Below are 20,026 nucleotides of genomic sequence, written 5' to 3'. Positions count from 1 at the left end.
CTGTAAGTGCTAATATATATTGCCTATATGATAGTGATCTTGAAGAGAGAAGAACCATTATTGCTTTCCCATCTTCTCAGCCTTTCATAATTACGTCTTTATCTGCTTAGCTTGGAAAAGAAAAGTGATTGATCAACGTACCAGCAATCCTGGTTTTTGCTATTGCTGTTAGAGACTAAAGAGTACAATTCATAGTGGCATGTTGGAAGATGATTTGGTTATGTCGTAGTCATATTCGAGTTTCTTTTGGTAATTTCGTGTTTGAGTTGAGTTGGGTTTGAGTCGAGGAAGTGTTATCCTATTTGGCTTGTTGAATTATCACTGCACCCACAAACTTGTTTTGGTGCTATATGGAGAATAATTTTTGGCATTGTAGATAACACTTGGACACTTTCCTTGTCTGACAACAACACCAGCTTTTTTGGTAAACATCTCAAGTGATGTCAGGACAAAACATATGACATACTACTATACCATACTATGGAAAGAGAAAGTAAATGCTTCGCACTCCAGTTGTTGGGTCCAGCCCAGCTTCCATAACTTAACACATGTTTTATCCTTGTCTTTTTTTTTTAATATGTACAAATTATATTTCCATTCCTTACAGGTAGGTTGGCTTAGATGCAATTCTATTCTTTTCTTGACAAATTAAGATACTGAATTATCTTTAAAAAATTTAATAATAATGGTGAGAAATAAAGATGGGTCTGAATTAAATATGATGAAATGGGAGATAGGCTGACAAGTAAAGCATTATATATTATAATAGTGAGGAAAAATCTTACCTAGATTTAGGGATCTGTAAGTGAAAGTGACACAGTGCATGTTTTCTCAATAGAGGACAAGAGCATATCTTCCATTTGAAAACATAATTATGGAGGAGATCTACTTCTAACATTGAATATATACCTGAAATCATTAAAATAACCTAAGGTGTATAATTAATTGTATTTAAAGAAAGGCTGTTGCTTGCAATATTGAATTTCTTTAATAATAATTATAGTGTATCTGGTTTAGTGGCAGTGCTTTAACTCCTGATAGAAATGATAAGCATTTTTTAAATGATTTAATGGGGCATCTTTTTCATGTTCTACAAACTGCATTTTTTAATTACATTATGTATGCATACATATACATTGCGTGAAAACAATATGATTTTGGATAAAATTTTTAACTCCGGGGGCTGAATCCGTGGTCATATAGTAATCCAGTGATGAGTCAATACCCCATCAATTGATTCTGATAGTACATAAAAATTTAGCAAAACCATAATTTTGACTTATTTTATTAATATAAAGCTGCAAATTGAAGACCACCACGTAATTTATATTTTATTAAGTATTTTGTTCTTTTTTCATAATGATGATAAAATTAGAAGAGCTTGAGATTAACTCAAAATTTCATGAAAATTTTCTTGCCAAGTTTTCGCATTTAGCCAAAAGCCCCAATCATTCTCATAGAGTAAAGCAGGAGATATCGGGAAGATTTGCTTTTGACATGACAAAACTCTTGCATTCACACAAATTATACTAAATCACACGTATAACTCTATTTCAGATAATAATATAATTTTCTAAGTAATACTAACTAATTAGTTTTTACACACACATATTAAGAACTTAATTGCGAAGCAAAATTCTCAAAACTTCTTTGTAATCAAATATACACAACAACAATAATTACTCTCAAGAAAAGAGTAAAAAGCAAAAAACAAAAATGTCAATCATAAAAAATAAAAATGTAGAAAATTAAATAAATTAATAATACACCTTTTTTTTTTTTTTTTTAACTTCAGAGCTTCAGGGACAAGTCGAGCTTCTGCAACTCTTCTTGATTACTACTTGTACTCAATAACCCACCACCAAACCGCCATGCCTCATCCGCTGCGGCAGCCGGCGAACCAACCGCCGTCGTGGACTTCACTACGTTGAACCGGCAAACACCGGAACGGGACTGTGGCGTTGAAGATGAATTCATATGATGGCAATTACCCATTGATATTAGCTTCCCAACTGCAGGTTGCTGGTCAAAAGGAAGCCTAGTCGTTGACCGGTACTGGCCGTATCCTTTACCAAAGACAGAAAAGGGAGAAGAAGAAGAAGAAGAGGAGGAGAAGATCTGTGGAGGCTTGTGAATCATTGAATGAACTTGAATCCCGAGAGATCTCCCGCCATGGAAAGGTGGAAGAGTTGAGAAATGGTGATACCCGAAAGCTGAAGCTGAACTGGGTAGTCTTTGTCCTCTCTTTGCTAGGGTTCTTTCTCGTTTATGGGCGTTCTGATGGCCTCCCAAAGCTTGAGAACTGTAGAATTTTCTTTGACAGTAGTTGCAGGAGAAGACTCTTTGCTGTTGATCTTGATCTTGAGGTTGATGATGCCGATTAGTAGTTTCAGGCGATGTTCGAGAAGAAGATGATGATGATGATAAACCCGTAGTACTGTTCAAGCAGCTAATGAGATTCAATTCTTGATTAATGAAATTAGTATTGCCCAGATGATGACAATCATTACCACTTGTTGTTAACTTTAGATCAAGAAGTAGATCATGATCATCACTGGGTTTTCCTTCTCTTCGATGATCTTGATCTTGATCTTGGTCTTGATCATCATTATGATCATGATCATGATCATCTTCTTCTTCTTCTTCATCATCATGTACGACTACTACAACTTCTTCCTTGTTAATCTTGTGCAACACCAATGGAGTCTCTGAGGAAGAAATGATGCATGAGCTGGTCTCGGATGGAGATGCTTCTGATAATTTTCTGTGTGACTCCATAAGAATGGAAAATTAAAGAGAAAAGAAAAGGGGTTATGGAGTTGCTTCTTGTTGATGGAGGGGGAAAAGGGGATAAAATCTTTTTGATGGGAAGTAAATGTTTTGTGCTTTATATGCAAGGATTCACAATACCCTACAGTAGCTTTTGGCTTTATAAAAATAATCTACATATATCTCGTATCACCAAATTTTGTTAGGTTTCCTTGTTTGCATTTGCATACTCCACCATCTACCTGTATATATCTAGTTATCTACCCATTATACAGCACACACACACATATACATATATATATATATCGTTTCTTATAATACTTTGACTCTACACTTAATTTTTGTACTACAGTGTTTTTGGCTTTATTAACTCTCGCTGAAAAATGCAAGAGCATCTTTGCCTCCATTGTAATAGTAGCATTACCTGGAATCTTAGATACTAGTTTTCTATTTATAACATAATTTCAACTCATTTTCTAAGTGAAATTAAGATAAATGTGTATTAGTATCATTTTAGTGTGTTTTTATTTGGAAATTATCTTTGTATTAACAAATAAAAAAATTAACTAATTTAAAAATCTATAAGGAAAGAAATAAATATCAAGTATTTTTGTTGAGCACACGATTTGAAAGATATAATTATTTTTTTTTTGAATTTTTATTTGAAATATCTAAAAATAACATTTTTTAATAAAATTTTCTAATTTAATTTGGTTTTGAAATATTTGTTAATAATTTTTTGATGAAAATTACACACTAATTACTAAAAAAGCAAGTATTTCTTGCTATATAGATGTAGTTATGCAATGTATATATATGAGAGTGGGGTAACTTGCTTTTTTAGTAATTGAAGTTTAATTTTTAATACATGTAAATATATGTGTGTGTGTGTGTGTGTATAGATATAGATATAGATATAGATATAGAAAGTGTGTGAATGGTTTGCATCAATTTAAGAAAGGAAATATGAAAATAGGGAAGTGCATGAAAAAAGTGGGTGAATCATGGGAGGGAGACAAAACGACCTAGTTTTGTAGACCACACAATCCCCTCCTATGTACTTAAAACTCCATCAACGAGGGGCACCCTGTCCCCAGTTTACTTCAATAAGCGTGCAACTCTCTTCTCTGTTGTGGGTCTCCCTTCCCCTCCTTTTCTCTCTTTGGGTCCTTTCAGTTTCTGTTCCCATCTTCTTTCTCAACACACAAAACGACTGAATTTCCTGTCGCTTTGTACTGTACATTCTTACCCTATATATATATATATGTGTGTGTGTGTTATGGATTGACAGCAATTGGCATGAGTGTGACTAAGTAGCAAATTGGGTACTAAACTAGATAAGATCATGGCACACATACACACAACTTTTCTTAAGTGGGAATCAAAAATAACATCCAAGCATATGTGTATGTTTTTTTTGCAGCATCTATCAATTTGACTTTTAACTTAAAAGCACTGCAATAAGAAAGTATCAATATATATAGATCTATTCATATATAAATATATTGGAATTTAATTTTGTGGTTAATAGAAAACAATCAATAGAGATGTATTGAGGGTTTAATGTTGAGGAAATAGTATGAGATCTTATGGAATATAATTATTATTTTATTATAAAACAAATAGGTGAGCATATTTTATATGATTTTGTACTTTTTATAGAATTAAAATTTGAAACTAAATTCAATATGTTTATATATTCAATTTATATTTGTCAAAGAATGTAAACCATTAGTAATTAGGTTGTATATCTTAATTTGAGGCAATTAAAAGTATGTAGCTTAATTTTGTTTTTAGACATTAATCAAATTAAAATGGATTTTTTACAAAATTGTTAACCTATTACTTACCAGAAACAATTAAATTAAACCTCTAAATATTGAAATGATATACAATAATAAGGTGCTTAATTTCACTTATAATATAATTACTTTATTATTTATATTTATCGGGATTTGGGTATACAGTACTAATTAAGGTTATCCTTACATGTACATTTTAATTATTTATTATGTGGGTCGTCAAATATGTGCCTTAAATGGTGGGGACGATTACAAATGGCCGACAAGGAAATGGTGAAGATGATGTGGAGCCCTCTTGGCCATGATAGTGCAATATATTTATAATTAATTAGTTAAATTAGATTTTGTTCTCTAACATATTATACTACGCAAAATACAATTAGTTCCCTCCTCCATCTACGATATCACAAAACAAATTATATATATTATTAATTAGTATTTAAAATAATCAATTTAATAATCACTTAAAATATTTACAAAAATAGACAATTAATTTTAACAAATAAAAAATTAGTATTTTATTTTTGTAAGCTATTTAAAATTTTTACCATAGGAATTAATTAATCCTTATGTTTTAGTCACAATTTTCTGTTTATTGTTTTTTGTAAAAATAAATAATATGAAACAAATTGACCTCTCGAGATAAGTATAAGTATATATATGTGTGTGTGTATATGCCTTTAATCCAAATTAAACCCCACATGAAAAGGTAATTGGAATGAGGAGAAATTAAAGAAAAGGACATGAATGAATTTTTGGCATTTTACTTTGATTAGATATATTAAATATGTAATACAAACACCCCACATGATTCCATGCACATTTACTTGTCTAATCAAATTCAACCAAATCTCTTTACGAGATCTCAATGTCTCTCTATATATCAAAGTTCTCACTCGAAGACCCTCCAAACCCTAAAAAAAAAAAAAAAAAAAGAAAAGCAAAACAACCAAAGTTCCATCAACGAATGACCCATGAAATATCTCTAAACTATCGACTGTATAGAAACAGGAAAATTCAATTCTTATTCCACTAATTATTCTATGTATTCTTCACTCTAACAACTCTACATATATAAGTTTAATTGATGTAGCATCATTACAAGTATTAGGCTTAGGCACTAACGTCCAAAAGTGTTTGTGATCAATCAATATCCATTAATGTCATCAGGTAGATGTTGAAAAAGTTATGTGTGTTCTGAAAGAAAAATCATTAGTTTTTACTACATATAAGACTTTAATGTAAAATTGTAACATATCTTTTTGGTATATTTTTATTTTAATGCCATTGCAAAAGTCTCAAGAAATCTACATTGAGTTATTTAAAAAAAAAAAAAAAAAAAAATTTAAGATTTGAGTGTAAATTAAATTAAGAATTTTAAAAACTTTTGCATAAAAAATTTATTTAATTAAATAAATTATGCTAATTAAAGGAAAAACTGTCAATAAACTTTTTTTTTTTTTTTTTCATTTTAAAGTAAAGTTTTTATTAATGTATCGTTTTAAAGATTTTTATTGTATTTTAATATAATTATTGTTATTTTAAAATTCTTTTTTTAAATAGGTTTACCTCTATTTTATTTTATTTTTTTTAAAAAAATAATTGTAAAATAAAAATAATAAAATTTAAAAGAAAGAGAGAGAATTTGATATAAGATTAAGAATGTTGTTAAAATTTGATTTTATTAAATAAAAAAATAAAATGGAAATTTGAATGAAAACATTATCATAATTTTGAAGGCAATATTTAATGTAAGTCAAGTGTGTATTTTGATTAATAAGTGAAGAGTATACGTCTATTATTTAATAATTAAATAAAGTTTAAGTTTGTTCTATAATATCCTAAACGAAGTGCCCATGACCCCATATCAAGACGGGATTAAGGGCAATGGCCCATATCAATATAAGGCTTATATATACTTGGGATTTTAAACCTTTTTTAAATTTTTATTTATTGAAAATAATAAAATAGATCCAAACAAGCAAGGACAAAACTATAGTCAATTCATGTTTTCTTGTTCCTTTCATTTTCAAACAAGGGATAGTTTATGCACCCATTTGTTAGGCTTATTTGGCATTTCCCTTCTCATCTCCGGCTTCCTTTAAAAACAAACCCTCTTGCAGATTTGGCCTAATGCCTTTAGTCTCTTCCTCTAGACATTTTTATTTAATTTCCTCAAGAAAATTTCAATCACAAACCTCCAAACCCTACAAAACAGCTATATAACGTTGAATTTCGATGTTATCACAGCTTACACAAAGTCTTTATATATTTCCTATTCAGTAATTTTGCATATCTCTCACACAAAAGCCTTCATTCGTCGGCAACTAAAAACCATGGCTGATCTTAAATTCATGTCCATTCTTCTTCTTACAATCAGCTTTACATATGTAATCTTATGTGAATCTGAATTGATTTCTGATGATTTGGGTTATCCTCAGTCTCCGCCACCTTCATCTGTGCCTACTTATCCACCCCTTCCGACTTCTGCCCCACCTGTACCCTCTTATGTTCCTGCTCCATTTTCTAATCCACCAGCACCTGCACCAAGTTCCAGCCCACCTGAACCTGCTTCTATCTCTCCGTTACCTTCTTATCCATCTTCTCCCACTTCTCCACTTACACCATTTTTTCCAGCTACACCTCCTCCAAGCTCCAATCAAACCATACCCACCCCTAGTTATTCCCCACCTGCCATGCCTTACCCGCCACCTTCTAGCTTAACCCCATCTGAGCCTCCATCGCCAATTCCATCCCCACCTGCTCCAAATCATCGTCACATAAAGGCTGCTTATTGGCCATCCTTTGATGGGTTTCCAGCTTCTTCTATTGACACCTCATATTTCACTCACATATATTACGCATTTCTCCAGATTGACCCGAACACCTACGTTCTTAACATAACTCCATTAGATCAACAGCAAATACCCAGTTTTATTACTGCACTTCGAACACGGAACCCTCCCGTAAAAACTCTATTGTCCATTGGAGGAGCAGGTAATAATCGAACTGCATTATCCCAAATGGTCAGCACCGAAGAAACACGTAAAATCTTCATTGAATCCACCATTGAAGTTGCTCGAAAATATGGGTTTGATGGCATTGACTTTGATTGGGAATTTCCCGAAAATGATAGAGACATGTCAAACCTTGGATTATTATACAAGCAATGGCGAATAGCTCTAAATCATGAAGCAATTATTGGGGGTAAACCACGTCTTCTCTTAACTTCAGCTGTATATTACGCTTCAAAACATAATCTCTACGGCGAGCTTGCAACATACCCAGCTCAGGTCATGGCTAAATACTTGGATTGGGTTAGTCCCATGTGCTTTGATTATCATGGGTCATGGGAAAATTTCACCGGGGCACATGCAGCTCTTTTTGACCTGAAAAGTAGTATAAGCACTAGTAATGGACTCGTTTCGTGGATCCAAGCCGGCTTACCCACCAAAAAACTGGTCATGGGACTACCATTGTACGGACACACATGGACACTCAAGGATCCGAACGTAAATGGAATTGGAGCACCGACTGTAAACGTTGGTCCTGGAGGAGGAATTTTAAGGTACTATGAAATCGTTGACTTCAATAAGGGAAATAATGTGACTGTCGTGATGGACTGGCCAACGGTGTCGTATTACGCCTTTGTGGGAGATTCTTGGGTCGGGTATGACGACTCCGACTCCATAAAGATGAAGGTCCGATTTGCTCGGTTTTGGGGCTTGCGCGGATACTTCTTTTGGGCTCTCGGACTTGATAAAGATTGGACCATCTCTAGAGAAGGTAAATTTAATAGCACGCGCGCACACACACACACACATATATATATATATGTATATTTAATTGAATTATTAAACTTTAAATAAAAAAAAATTTTGAAAAAAAAAAAAAAAAAAAAGGAATTAACACCATGTTTGGTTTTATTTTGTTGGCAGCTTCAAATGCATGGTGACACTTGTAAAGAGTTCGAGAGATCATATGAATTCAACTTTGTTTGACTATTGGAAAATAAAAAAAATAGGCTTTGTAAATGCAAATATTTGCATTTATTTTTTACTAAATGGAATTATTTACAATTTTTTTAGTTAAAATTTTATTTAAATTAATTGATTAAGCAAGTTCCTTTTCTACAACTCGTTGATGGCAGATTAAATTAATTAAACTTCAATTTTAATTTTGAATAAGAATTTTAGTAGAAAATGTTTGGTGGTTTCCTCCTTGTTTAGGGGAAGATGACCCTTAAGAGGAAACAACATTACCTCATGAACCAAAGCAAGAACAAAACCTCCAATTAATTATTAATTTATAATATTGTTAATTAAATAAAATATGTGTTCTTACCACAAGAAGTAGTTTGGGTCATGCTCATGTGACTTGTAAAAGCAAATTGAATCTCAAGATTTTGCACCCAACACATGAAATCTTCTTCGTATCTTTTTATTTTATTTTATTTGCATATGTGTTGGTTGGGCTATTTTTCTTATCATTTCTCAATTGAATATTCCTGGGGTCTCATACAGTGTCCATACACATATACATGTAGGGTATTATTTTAAAAAATTACTATATTATATTTCATAACCATTTTAACTATTATAAAAATATACACACTTTGGTGTTGTGGGATCATAAGCATGTGATAATTAGAAGTGGAACCCAATTTGAATTAATTAATAAATCAATTATCTTCTTCTTGAATAATATTCTTTACATGGGCATGACTCTTAATTTAAGTAATAATTAGAGAAATGATTAAGCTCTTAATTAATTAAGTTAATAACGTAAGTATTCTTATATTGACATATCAACAGACTAAAATTTATTTGACCATCAATATGTTAGTATTACTTGTAAAAAATATTTATGATAAATAATTAAAACTAAATTACAGTATCAATCATGTTAGACTTTATTATAAAATTTACTAGTAAGCAAATTCTAGTTTATGTACATCAAAAATAGTTTTATATATGGGGTTAATGTTTTTTTTTTTTAACAATAATATAAATTAATTTGTTTTAAGTTGAATCTTAACTAATTTTAATTAATGTAGATAATTTGTTTTAATGTTGATGGGGATTAAAAGGTATATCTATATATATGGAAGATAATTAAGATTATTTACAATAATTAAGATTTTGTTTTATGATTATGATTTGATGATTGGGATGAAAGGCATGGAATTGCAAATCAATCTTTTGAAATGGGACCAGGACGCATCAACAAAGTGATACGAGCCGTTTCATGTAGAAAAAATTAATCACATCATCGTCAAAATGACAAAGCCATCACTTCTCTTATCTGGATCCCATAAACACACACAAACACTACAATATATATATATATATATGTTGTAAGTCTTTCCTCCACTTACTGAAAATTAGTAGGCAATATCTACAGAGAACTGGATAGCCGGCGTTCGGGGATGACTCGATTTGTCAACTTTTATTTGCATTAGATTACATATATCATTATTTCACTTTCTCAAAGAAAACCATTGTTAGTATATAGTTTTTAATTTTTTCAAAAAAAAATAAACATAAAATTTATATATATATATATATATTTAAAAAAAAAAAAAAAAAAAGAACACCGTCAAATTTTTTATTTTTTCTGAATTTTGTTGTGTTTAATTCTTTTAATTTTGTCCTACTAGATCACAAAACCCATTTCTTTTACTTTAATAATAATTTTAATGGCTATAATTAATTAGTTCAATTAATTTATAATGTTTAGTGAAAAACATAATGATTGAATTATAATTTTTTTTTCAAACTAATATATACAATTGTAATTAAAAACCAAATTTTTTTGAAAAATTAAAATTTAATTAGAATCATAAATTTTTTGATAATATATATATATTTTTTATTTAAAAAATTCAATCAATATTTTTTTATAGGACATAAAATGATGGTTTTCTCAAAAGTTCTTTTGTAGAAGGCGTGTTGTCTCATATATATATATATATATATATATATATATTTTTGGGGGCTCAATCGAAAAAGTAACTTTTTAAGAGGCCAATAAAGAAAGTGAAAAAAGGTGAGGAGTTTTGGGGTCAAGTGAGTCAATAGTGAAAATATTTCCGGATAGGTGAAAACTTAATTAATTAAAATTAAACAAATAATTTGTTACTCCTACTCCTGCACGCTGCTTCCCCTCTCCGTACACCTCAACCCTTCGCATGCTCTCTCACTTTTTATGCACGCTTCTGCCCCTGCCACACACTTCCCAATTTGCCGAATTATAATTAAATTTTTATTTGAAATTTAAATATTAAATAATTAAATTAATACGAGATGAAGTAAACTTTATTAGAATATAATAAAACATGACCATATAAACAAAATTTTTGTATATAATTGGGTCATGTAATGAATTTTAAATTGATATTTGAAGATGATTTATATAATATTTTAATTAGTTTAACTGAATATAAATTAAATTTATGGGTAAATTTAATACATTTTTCAAATAAATCAACAAGAATATATAACATGAAAAAAATTTGTTGATATATACATATTTTATATGTCGTTCGAGTACAAAACTAATTATGTGTTTAATTGATTATAAGTTTAGAAAGGTACGTAGTGCATGTATTGACTTTCATAATATACACACACATGCACATGCACATGCACATACACATACACATACACATATATCTATATAATATTTGTGTAGAAGAAGACTTGGGGCCGAAGATCTGTTTCGGCTTAGTTTACTTTCTAAAGCAGTTTTAATTATATATATACATATATGTACATGTATCGCAATGATGATTCCATTCAATGCATGGGTACCAAAAATTTTGGTATTCTACGTGTAAATGCAAAATGAAGATTTATCACCTTATATGGGAATCTTAATTATAGCAACCTAATTAATTCATTAATTGATAAGATTGTCTTCCTTCTTATATTTATTATGTGATAAAAAAAGTTAACTTAATTAATATATATATATTTTTTTGTAATCTTGTTCTAGTTCTAATTCCATCTTTTGATATGAATTATCATTGAGATACATTTTTATTTTTAAGGTTCATTTTAATATAATTGTCGTAAAAAAATATTTCGATGCAATTAAATTTTCAAAATGTTAAAGATTATATAGTAAAAAGTTATATAAATTAAATTCCAAAAATATAAAATAAAATTTAAAAATAAGATACTTTATTATAAAAAACAAAAACTAAATCTATGATTTATCCATAAAATTATAAATTAATGAAGAAAACAGAAAAATATCCAAAAAGGAAGGGGCAAAGAGAGGGAGAGAAATCCCACCGGCCACCATTTCAAGGCCGAGATCAATTTTCGACAGCGTGAATCACACGAGCTTGATGACTCATTGCGAAATTACAATGAATGAATCAAATTCCCGCTGGGTAAGTGGGATTTCATTGTTTTAAAAATGGTAAAAAGAATCTTTTTTTTTCCCAGTAAGAAATTTATTCGGGCCTCTTCTCCTCTCTCTCTCTCTCTCTCTCTCTCACAGCTTCCACACAGTCCATGATAGTCTAGATTCCTTATTCTTTTTTCTCTTTTACAGTTCATGTTACCATCCGGAGAGAAAATTGAATTACTATGCTGTTAAATCTTCTTTTCCCTCTGTCTATAATCTCTTAGTGTTGCCATTAACGTCTTTTGAGCTCCTTCTGTATCTATATCCTAATGCATTTCTTAATCTTACTCTGAAAGACATATTTTTTAGTCTCTGTTTTCTGGGTTTTGTTAATTTCTTAACAGTCCATTAAAACCGGGGATTTTAATCTTCAAAGGCTCTTCGTTTTTTTTTCCTTTTATTCTTGCTGGTTGGAAAGATGACTGTTGAGCGAGAAATTGGGGAACAGAGGGATCAGTTTCCGGTGGGGATGAGAGTTTTGGCTGTTGACGATAACCCCACTTGTCTACTGCTCTTAGAGACTCTACTTAGACGATGCCAGTATCATGGTCTGGTTTTTCTTTTTCTTTTTCTTTTTTTTTTGTTGTTGCTTGATTCTCTCCGGATTCGTTTGATGGGTTTTGGATATATTTCAAGGTTGTTTAGATTTTTTTCTTGGGTTTATGTCTAAACTGTTAAAAAATGAAATCTTGATTTCCTTCATTTCTAGCTTGTTTAATTTTATCTTTCTTAGATATGTATCTCCTCTGTAAGATTTTGCTCTTATTCACCAGAAAAAAAGTTTGTTCTTTTTCAATTAAATCTCTATAGTTTTCCGAGATTAAAGAAAAAATTCATTGAATTTATTGGGATTGATTGCACATGAACTACTAATTTTTCATTTTTATGGAGTTTAGAACTTTCCTTGTCTGAAAACCTATTTGGTAGATTTGTTCTGCTTTTTAAGTCTCCAGAATCTCATGACTTATTTTTGGGTGTGATATACCTTGGATATGATTGAAGTTTTTAACAATAGTAAGATTTTCTATGGTTCCATTGGTTCATCTAGATCGTACTTGTGGATTCTTAATCTGTTGAAATTCTTTACAAGATGGTATTTTTGGTGATCTAATTTGATTTGTGGGTTTTTGCAGTTACCAAGACCACTCAAGCAATCAAAGCATTGAAAATGTTGAGAGAAAATAAAGACAAGTTTGACCTGGTTATCAGCGATGTCGATATGCCAGACATGGATGGTTTTAAGCTGCTTGAGCTTGTGGGGCTTGAAATGGACCTACCTGTCATAAGTAAGCCATCAATATTGTAAACAGCCTTTTACTTTCTCTGAACTTTTGCATCTTAGATTTTCAGGTGGAAAAACTATCATGCGTAGCTCCTGTGACTAGCTTGTTTAGCGTTCAACAAATTTTGAAAGGTTTCCTATTCTGATCTTATTAGAGATTGGAAATGAACTTTACTTTTTTCGTTCGTTGTGGATAAGCTTTAATTTGGTTGGCTGTAGACTCATTTATTTGTTCGATTTTAGTATTTATCTGAATTGATCTCAGTTTGGTGTATGAATACCTTATGAAGCTTTGGGGAGAATTTCAGGAACATATATATGGTTGGATTTTCAACTTGCGTTTAGATTTAATTACTGCCTGTGGAAATGTATGCAGTGTTATCTGCATATGGGGATACGAAGCTTGTGATGAAAGGAATTACTCATGGAGCATGTGATTATTTGCTGAAACCTGTTCGAATTGAGGAGCTAAAGAACATATGGCAACATGTGGTTAGGAGGAAAACTGAATCGAAGGATCGGAATAACTCTAACCATCAGGACAGGTCTCGCAGTGGAAATGGTGAAGCTGCAAGTAGAATTTCTGATCAGCATGGAAAGCTTAATAAGAAACGGAAAGACCAGAACGAAGATGAAGATGAAGAGCGAGATGATGGACATGATAATGAGGACCCATCAACCCAGAAGAAACCACGTGTTGTCTGGTCCGTTGAGCTACATCGCAAATTCGTTGCTGCTGTTAACCAGTTGGGAATTGATAGTATGTTTTTAACTGCTTATCATCAATGTCAATGTTTTGAGTAGCTTTTATGAATCTTTTGCTTATTGAACGATTATTCTGTTATGCATTTTACCTTTCAGGTTTGTGAACTATTAATTTTTTTAAAATTTTTCATCCTACTAATGCAGAAGCTGTACCTAAAAAGATTCTAGATTTGATGAATGTGGATAAGCTTACAAGAGAAAATGTTGCAAGCCATCTCCAGGCATGAAGTCCTACCTTTCTGCGTGTTTATTTATCTAGTCCAAACTTTGGTTTCTTAGTATCTAATCATCTTGTATATATATGCAGAAATACAGGCTTTATCTCAAAAGAATTAGCTGTGTGACCAATCAGCAGGCCAACATAGCAGCAGCCCTGAGTAGCACAGATTCACTTTATCTTCACATGGGTTCTTTGACTGGACTTGGGAATTTCCATAATATTCCTGGCTCTGGGCACCTTCACAATGCATCTCTCAGATCTTTCCCACCTAGTGGGATGCTTGGTAGGTTGAACACTCCAGCTGGTTTAGGTATTCGGGGCCTTCCTTCTCAAGGAATGATTCAGTTAGGTCAGGCACAAAACTCAGGCCATAACACTAATGATCAAGGCAAGTTCCAGTCCATCACAATTGCTGGAAGCAGCGGTATACTTCAAGGAATGCCAACGTCATTGGAACTTGATCAGTTCCAATCTAACAAGGGTGTTGCTCTCAATGGAGAACTCCCCACGAATTTTGATAATACAATGGGTCTCCGTGTTTCCAGTGGCTTTCCAGACACTAGAACGATTGTTACTAATATGAACAATCCTCTTCTTGGAGTCGGAAACAATCCATTGATGATAGAAGGTCAATCTCAAGAGGGTCAAATTGGTAAAGTATACAAGAATCAAGGTACTATGTTAGGGGAATCTGGAATTTCTCCTTTACCAGATTATGCTAGATACAGTGACAGCTGGTCTGGAACTGTTCCGTCGTCTGGAATCCAACGAAATTCTCTTCCTTTAAGCGAAGATATTAAGCAGTCCGCTCTGCTTCCTGTGAGAGATGGTATTGCCAGAATGGCCTTTCAAATGGGAACTACTCAAAGTGATGTTACTTCTCTATCTTCAGTATCTATTCCACTGCAGGAGTCAAAAGCAGATTCAGAGACTCAAGTAGCTCCGATAAATGGTAATCTTGGGCAAGTAATCAGCAGCATCCCGCAAGAATGGGATGGTCGTAAACAGGATACCGTCTATCATTCAAATGTACTAAGTAGCTCCGTGAACTCCAATATACATTATAACAGTGGTATGGTTCCACTGAGCCAGAACTTGGAGCCAAATAACACAATTTTTCGCAGAAATGTGGACTTCGATTCAAATGGACAATCAAATTTTCTTGATTCCTTGTCTATCAGGCATGCTGATATTGTCAATCCAACTATGCAGACATCATATCTTGTGGGTCAACCAAAGCTGCAGGGCAGTTACCTTTCCGGTAGTGCTGGCTCTTTGGACGATCTAGTAAGTTCAATTGTGAAACAGGTAAGTTAATATAGGATAATGTGCCTACTCTCGGTGTATTTACAATGTCCTTGACTAAAACTTATCTTCACATTATTGTCTGTGCTTTATTATACATTAAAACTAAAGATTTCACCCAAGGTAGGAAATGGGATAATTGCATTGTCAAATGAGAAATCTCTAGTGATTTAACAGTCGAAATTTATAGTATCTTGTGAGTAGCTCTCAAATCTTCTATTAATGCATTAGATGGCATAGTTAATCATACGAGCATTATGTATGTGTTGGTAATCATCGGGTTAGACTGTGTTTGTAACAAATTCAGAAATTCTGCAAAATTGATTTGCAAGTTTGCACTTGGTTTATCTAGAAAATGAAGAAAATGTTTCATAAAAATTATCAAAAATTGAACTTATATGAAATCTGCCAATTTCAATGAAAATCTGCAAGATATGTTGCCATAGTTACGAATCTCTTTCTTCCAATTTGTTCATTATAAATTCCAACACATTTGACAACTTAAGGAATTGATAATGCAGGAACAAGATGTGGCAAGAATACCAGAAGGCGAATTTGGATCCAGTGCATATTCCCTCAGGACATGAATACGAAAGTAGGTTTGGCTGCTAACTCCTCTAAGAAGGAATAAGGATCGACATGCAACTCGAAAAATATTATCTGTCTATTGGTTTTAATCAAGAGTGTAGCTAGCTGCTACTAATCTTCTGTCCATAATTTTTTTTAGACAGTTGAAATTTTCTGTTGATTGAGCAAATTAAGCCAAGCAATATACTTTTAGAGCCTACTTTATCTTCCAGCATCAGTCTGCATAGTTGTCGATGAGTCTGGTAGTGAACTGTGCAAGGTCATGTGAGATCGTTTGATCATAACGAAAGTTTAACTTCTCATTTTCAAATATGGTTGCGATTTTATTTATTTAATCTAAGGCTTTCGTGCCTAGGAAGAGCAATATCTCAAGATCTCCATGAAATGTCGAAAGTTTATCGGTCACAGTTGAGGAAGTAGCGAGAGAAAATAGTAACAGATTCCGGGAGCAAGCCAATCTGGACATCAACACCACCAGAATCTACGGGGCTTTGCATGAAGTAAGCGACATGTGGAACCGGAGGGTAAAGAGGAGAAGCATAAACAGCTTCCCTGTTTATAAAACCAACTTTGTGAAAAGCCATTTTTGTCCAATCTGAAACTAGGGTTAGTTCCCTTAGAGGAGGGAGCTGGTGGGACTGGCTGCCCTGTTCTTGCCTTTCCAGTGCCTCTATATATGCCTTCACATACTCATTATTTACACTGTTCTTGGCTTCCTTTATCTTGCCAACAATGGCTTTGTAGCTACCTTGCTCGAGTTCACCCACGGTGATTGCTACGGAGGCCAGCACGTAGGCATTGCCGGAGAAGCCTTTTGGCAGTGGCGGAACTGTCTTGTTCCGTGTGTCCACGGCAAATTGTAGGCACACCATTGTTTCCTTCTTTAGACCCAGGGCCTCTGTTCTTGCCTGAATTAATGTAGCAAATACGTGATAATTTAGTGCACGTAACAAGGGCTATATCTGACTACTGCATATAAGTTCATATTAATATGCATTTGAAATGAAATTTGGTTTGCTAAACTTTTCTTTTTTTTCTTTTTTGTATTTTTTTAATTTGTATAAAATTGATAAAAAAAAAAAGAGGCCCAACATGCATGTTAATACTGTACAAGTCAAATATTTGACCTACAAATTTATTATCTCGCTCTGTGTATATATTTATAAATATATTATAGAGAGAAAAGGAGATATTTTTATTCAATATGTTTAATGTTCATTTAATTATCAATTGAAATAATTTTTCATATATTAAGCGTAAATAAAAAGAATTATTACTATTTATCGAATTAAACTTACAGATTTAGTCATACAATTAACTCTAATATTTTAGTGAAGAAATCAGATAAGAACCAGTTAAAATTGATCTAGTTATGTCTATACATGTATGTGTATACGTAAATATATATATGTTTGTGTAATTCTATGTAAAAATGAAAACAAAATTTTATTAAAAGTTCTATTATATGATTTGGGAAATAATAAAAAATCATTTTCAAGATCACTTAATTAAGATGATCACTATTATTTAAACGTTTATTTTCAACAACTAAATAATTTGTTTAATTTATACATGCAGAATTAGCTAGGCATATATCTATATATGTATATATTCTCAAAATAAGTGAATTGGATGGAATATTAAAGCATAGCATGCTAGGTACATGATATTATTATCTTCATCTAAGCATATATATATTCAACACAGAGCTAATTAACCAGGTTCAAATATATATATATATATATTATATATACCAGAAGATATATATAACCTGAGTTTTCAGTCTGCAATATATATATATATATATATATGTCAGACGATGTATTATATATTAATCATGCAGTAAACATACTTACTCCACATTTAACCTGTGATTTAAAGATTTAACACATCCCGAACTACTCACATAAACAAATAAGCATATAGAATATATATATATATGTATATAAGGAGAGAGAGAGAGAGAGAGAGAGAGAGAGAGAGAGAGAGAGAGAGAGAGAGAGAGAGAGAGAGAGAGAGAGACCAAATATACATATATACACATATATAGCAGTAGTCTAAGAACTTGAAACAATTACGTACATACCTTCCATAAGTGAGCAGCAAGCAACTCAAAAGACGAACACGAAAACGTCGTCGTACCTGCAGAGGATCTCCTATCACCGAAAACTTTCTTCTTCAACCTCTCGATTGCTGCACCACTAAGCTGAAAAGTCTTCAGAACAACCTTCGATGAATTAAAACCCTGCATCTGAACGCGACCGTTTGGATGATGATCACTAGTCGCCTGCTTTATCAGCTGATAAAGATGATCTATGGCGGCGGCTCTAGTCGTCGCCGGAATGGACAAGTTGGGGATGTTTTTCTGGGTCACCAGAATCCCTCTCTGGTGCACTGGGCTTTGGAGCTGATTATTTTGTTTGATAATGGCGGAATGAGAAGCCCAAGCAGAGAGAAATTCGTAAGTGGCTGGTCCATCAAACAACGAGTGGCTTATGCCTATCCCAACTGAGTATCCTCCACAACCAAACTTCGTCACCTATACATATACATATTATGCACATTAGTTTTTTTTTTTTGAATTGTTTAAATTAAAATTAGAAGACTAATCATTAACTCATGCTTATAAGTCTCAAACATATAGTTTGCTATGTATTCTCGATCACTTTGCTATAAATGTATATATATAGATGGAAACCCTAGATCGTGCTACTTCCATAAGTACATGTTAATTGGTTGTACATTGAATATTTTTATACATATAACATATATGTAGACAAGGGAATTTTCAGAATTTCTTTCTTGAAAATCTGGATAAAACCATGTTCCTTCCTAGTTTTCTTCTTTAATATTTGATACATGTATAATGTAATTCAAAACACTAAATTAATTACTAAGAAAACTAATTAATTTAGTCAAGATGATCACCTGAGCAACAACGAGAGGCATATCAGAAAAATCCCCATGAAATTCAGGCTTATGCACAAGCTTCTCAAAGAATTCATTATACTGAGAAAGTTCTCCAAGCTCTGAAATCTTGACTTGGCTCACTGCCTCAACTAGAACTGCACCGCCATTGTTGCACCAGAGGTTAAGCTTACCATTATATGGATTCAACCTCAACCTTCCTGCAGCCGGGTACCAAAACGACAACGTTTCCTCCAACCCAGACTTCAAGCTGCTAAAAATCGAATCAAGCGACAGATTTTGGAGAGCCAAACACGGCTTGTAGAATAAAACTAGGTACATGAGCAGTGGACACTGTCTATCCAGATTGGACAGACTGAGAACTTGTTGAGGGTTCAAGACTTTTGCGTAAACCGGCGCCGTTTTGGTAACAACAACGGGTGGATAATTTTCTCCAATTTGCTGTTTGGCAGCCATGAAAATTTTGAAGGTGGGTGTTGTAATTTTGTACTGTTGTTGATCTCTCTGTGTGAAGAAGAGAGAATGGAGTGTGAATATAAAGAGAAACTTAGATTCCTAGGAGCCAACCAATACGTGCATCTTTATGGTTTTATTTATAATTAATCAATAATTTAAATATACGGAACACTATAATAATTATTACAAATTTTTAATATATAATATTTAATAATTATTACAAATTTTTAATATATAATATTTAATAATTATTGATTATTATATTAAAAATTAATTGGATTAATTTGCATGGTGCTTTTTTTCTATTATTATTTTTTTTTCTTAATATTATCAGGTAGTTAACTATATAGCCCTTGACTGTGTTATCTGGCTTGCACCAAGATTAATTACATATACATATATATACATATAATTAATTTAATAATTAAAGATATACATACATGGGTTTCAATAACTTCTTCCATTTTTAATCAAACATATAAAAATTATAACCAA

General features: G+C 32.3%; 4 protein-coding genes across 6 annotated transcripts; 2 read left to right on the top strand and 2 right to left on the bottom strand.

The window, feature by feature from the left end:
* Window positions 1-1,636: 1,636 nt before the first annotated feature.
* On the bottom strand, window positions 1,637-3,165 carry LOC110809223 (zinc finger protein 3-like). The gene has a single exon (XM_022034978.2). It carries the CDS (start codon window positions 2,776-2,778, stop codon window positions 1,792-1,794), a length of 987 nt encoding a protein of 328 aa, XP_021890670.1. The 5' UTR covers window positions 2,779-3,165; the 3' UTR covers window positions 1,637-1,791.
* Window positions 3,166-6,702: 3,537 nt separating this feature from the next.
* On the top strand, window positions 6,703-8,658 carry LOC110809198 (class V chitinase CHIT5a-like). Its single transcript, XM_022034952.2, has 2 exons — window positions 6,703-8,357; window positions 8,510-8,658. The coding sequence occupies exons 1-2, from the start codon at window positions 6,908-6,910 to the stop codon at window positions 8,524-8,526; spliced, it is 1,467 nt and encodes a 488-aa protein (XP_021890644.2). The 5' UTR covers window positions 6,703-6,907; the 3' UTR covers window positions 8,527-8,658.
* Window positions 8,659-11,827: 3,169 nt separating this feature from the next.
* RR10 (response regulator 10) lies at window positions 11,828-17,169 on the top strand. 3 transcript variants are annotated; one of them, XM_088207533.1, is made up of 7 exons: window positions 12,027-12,535; window positions 13,121-13,273; window positions 13,646-14,029; window positions 14,179-14,255; window positions 14,342-15,562; window positions 16,081-16,154; window positions 16,503-17,169. In XM_088207533.1, the coding sequence occupies exons 1-6, from the start codon at window positions 12,406-12,408 to the stop codon at window positions 16,144-16,146; spliced, it is 2,031 nt and encodes a 676-aa protein (XP_088063659.1). In that variant the 5' UTR covers window positions 12,027-12,405; the 3' UTR covers window positions 16,147-16,154; window positions 16,503-17,169. The 3 variants fall into 3 exon arrangements, with proteins under 3 accessions (XP_021890652.1, XP_088063659.1, XP_021890650.1); XM_022034960.2 differs by lacking the exons at window positions 12,027-12,535; window positions 16,503-17,169 and adding an exon at window positions 11,828-11,970 and having other exon boundaries at window positions 16,081-16,346; XM_022034958.2 differs by lacking the exon at window positions 16,503-17,169 and having other exon boundaries at window positions 16,081-16,346.
* Window positions 16,543-19,640, bottom strand: LOC110809204 (HXXXD-type acyl-transferase family protein). Its single transcript, XM_022034961.2, has 3 exons — window positions 19,076-19,640; window positions 18,234-18,686; window positions 16,543-17,055 (listed from the first exon to the last, which is right to left on the bottom strand). Exons 1-3 carry the CDS (start codon window positions 19,529-19,531, stop codon window positions 16,543-16,545), a joined length of 1,422 nt encoding a protein of 473 aa, XP_021890653.2. The 5' UTR covers window positions 19,532-19,640.
* Window positions 19,641-20,026: the final 386 nt, after the last annotated feature.

This window comes from Carica papaya, chromosome 7 (assembly GCF_054855325.1).
Source record: "Carica papaya isolate Zhongbai chromosome 7, ASM5485532v1, whole genome shotgun sequence".
In the NCBI taxonomy this organism is placed as follows: Eukaryota; Viridiplantae; Streptophyta; class Magnoliopsida; order Brassicales; family Caricaceae; genus Carica; species Carica papaya.
The sequence above is the reverse complement of the archived record's forward strand: the minus strand, read 5'-3'. Positions and strand labels throughout refer to the sequence as shown.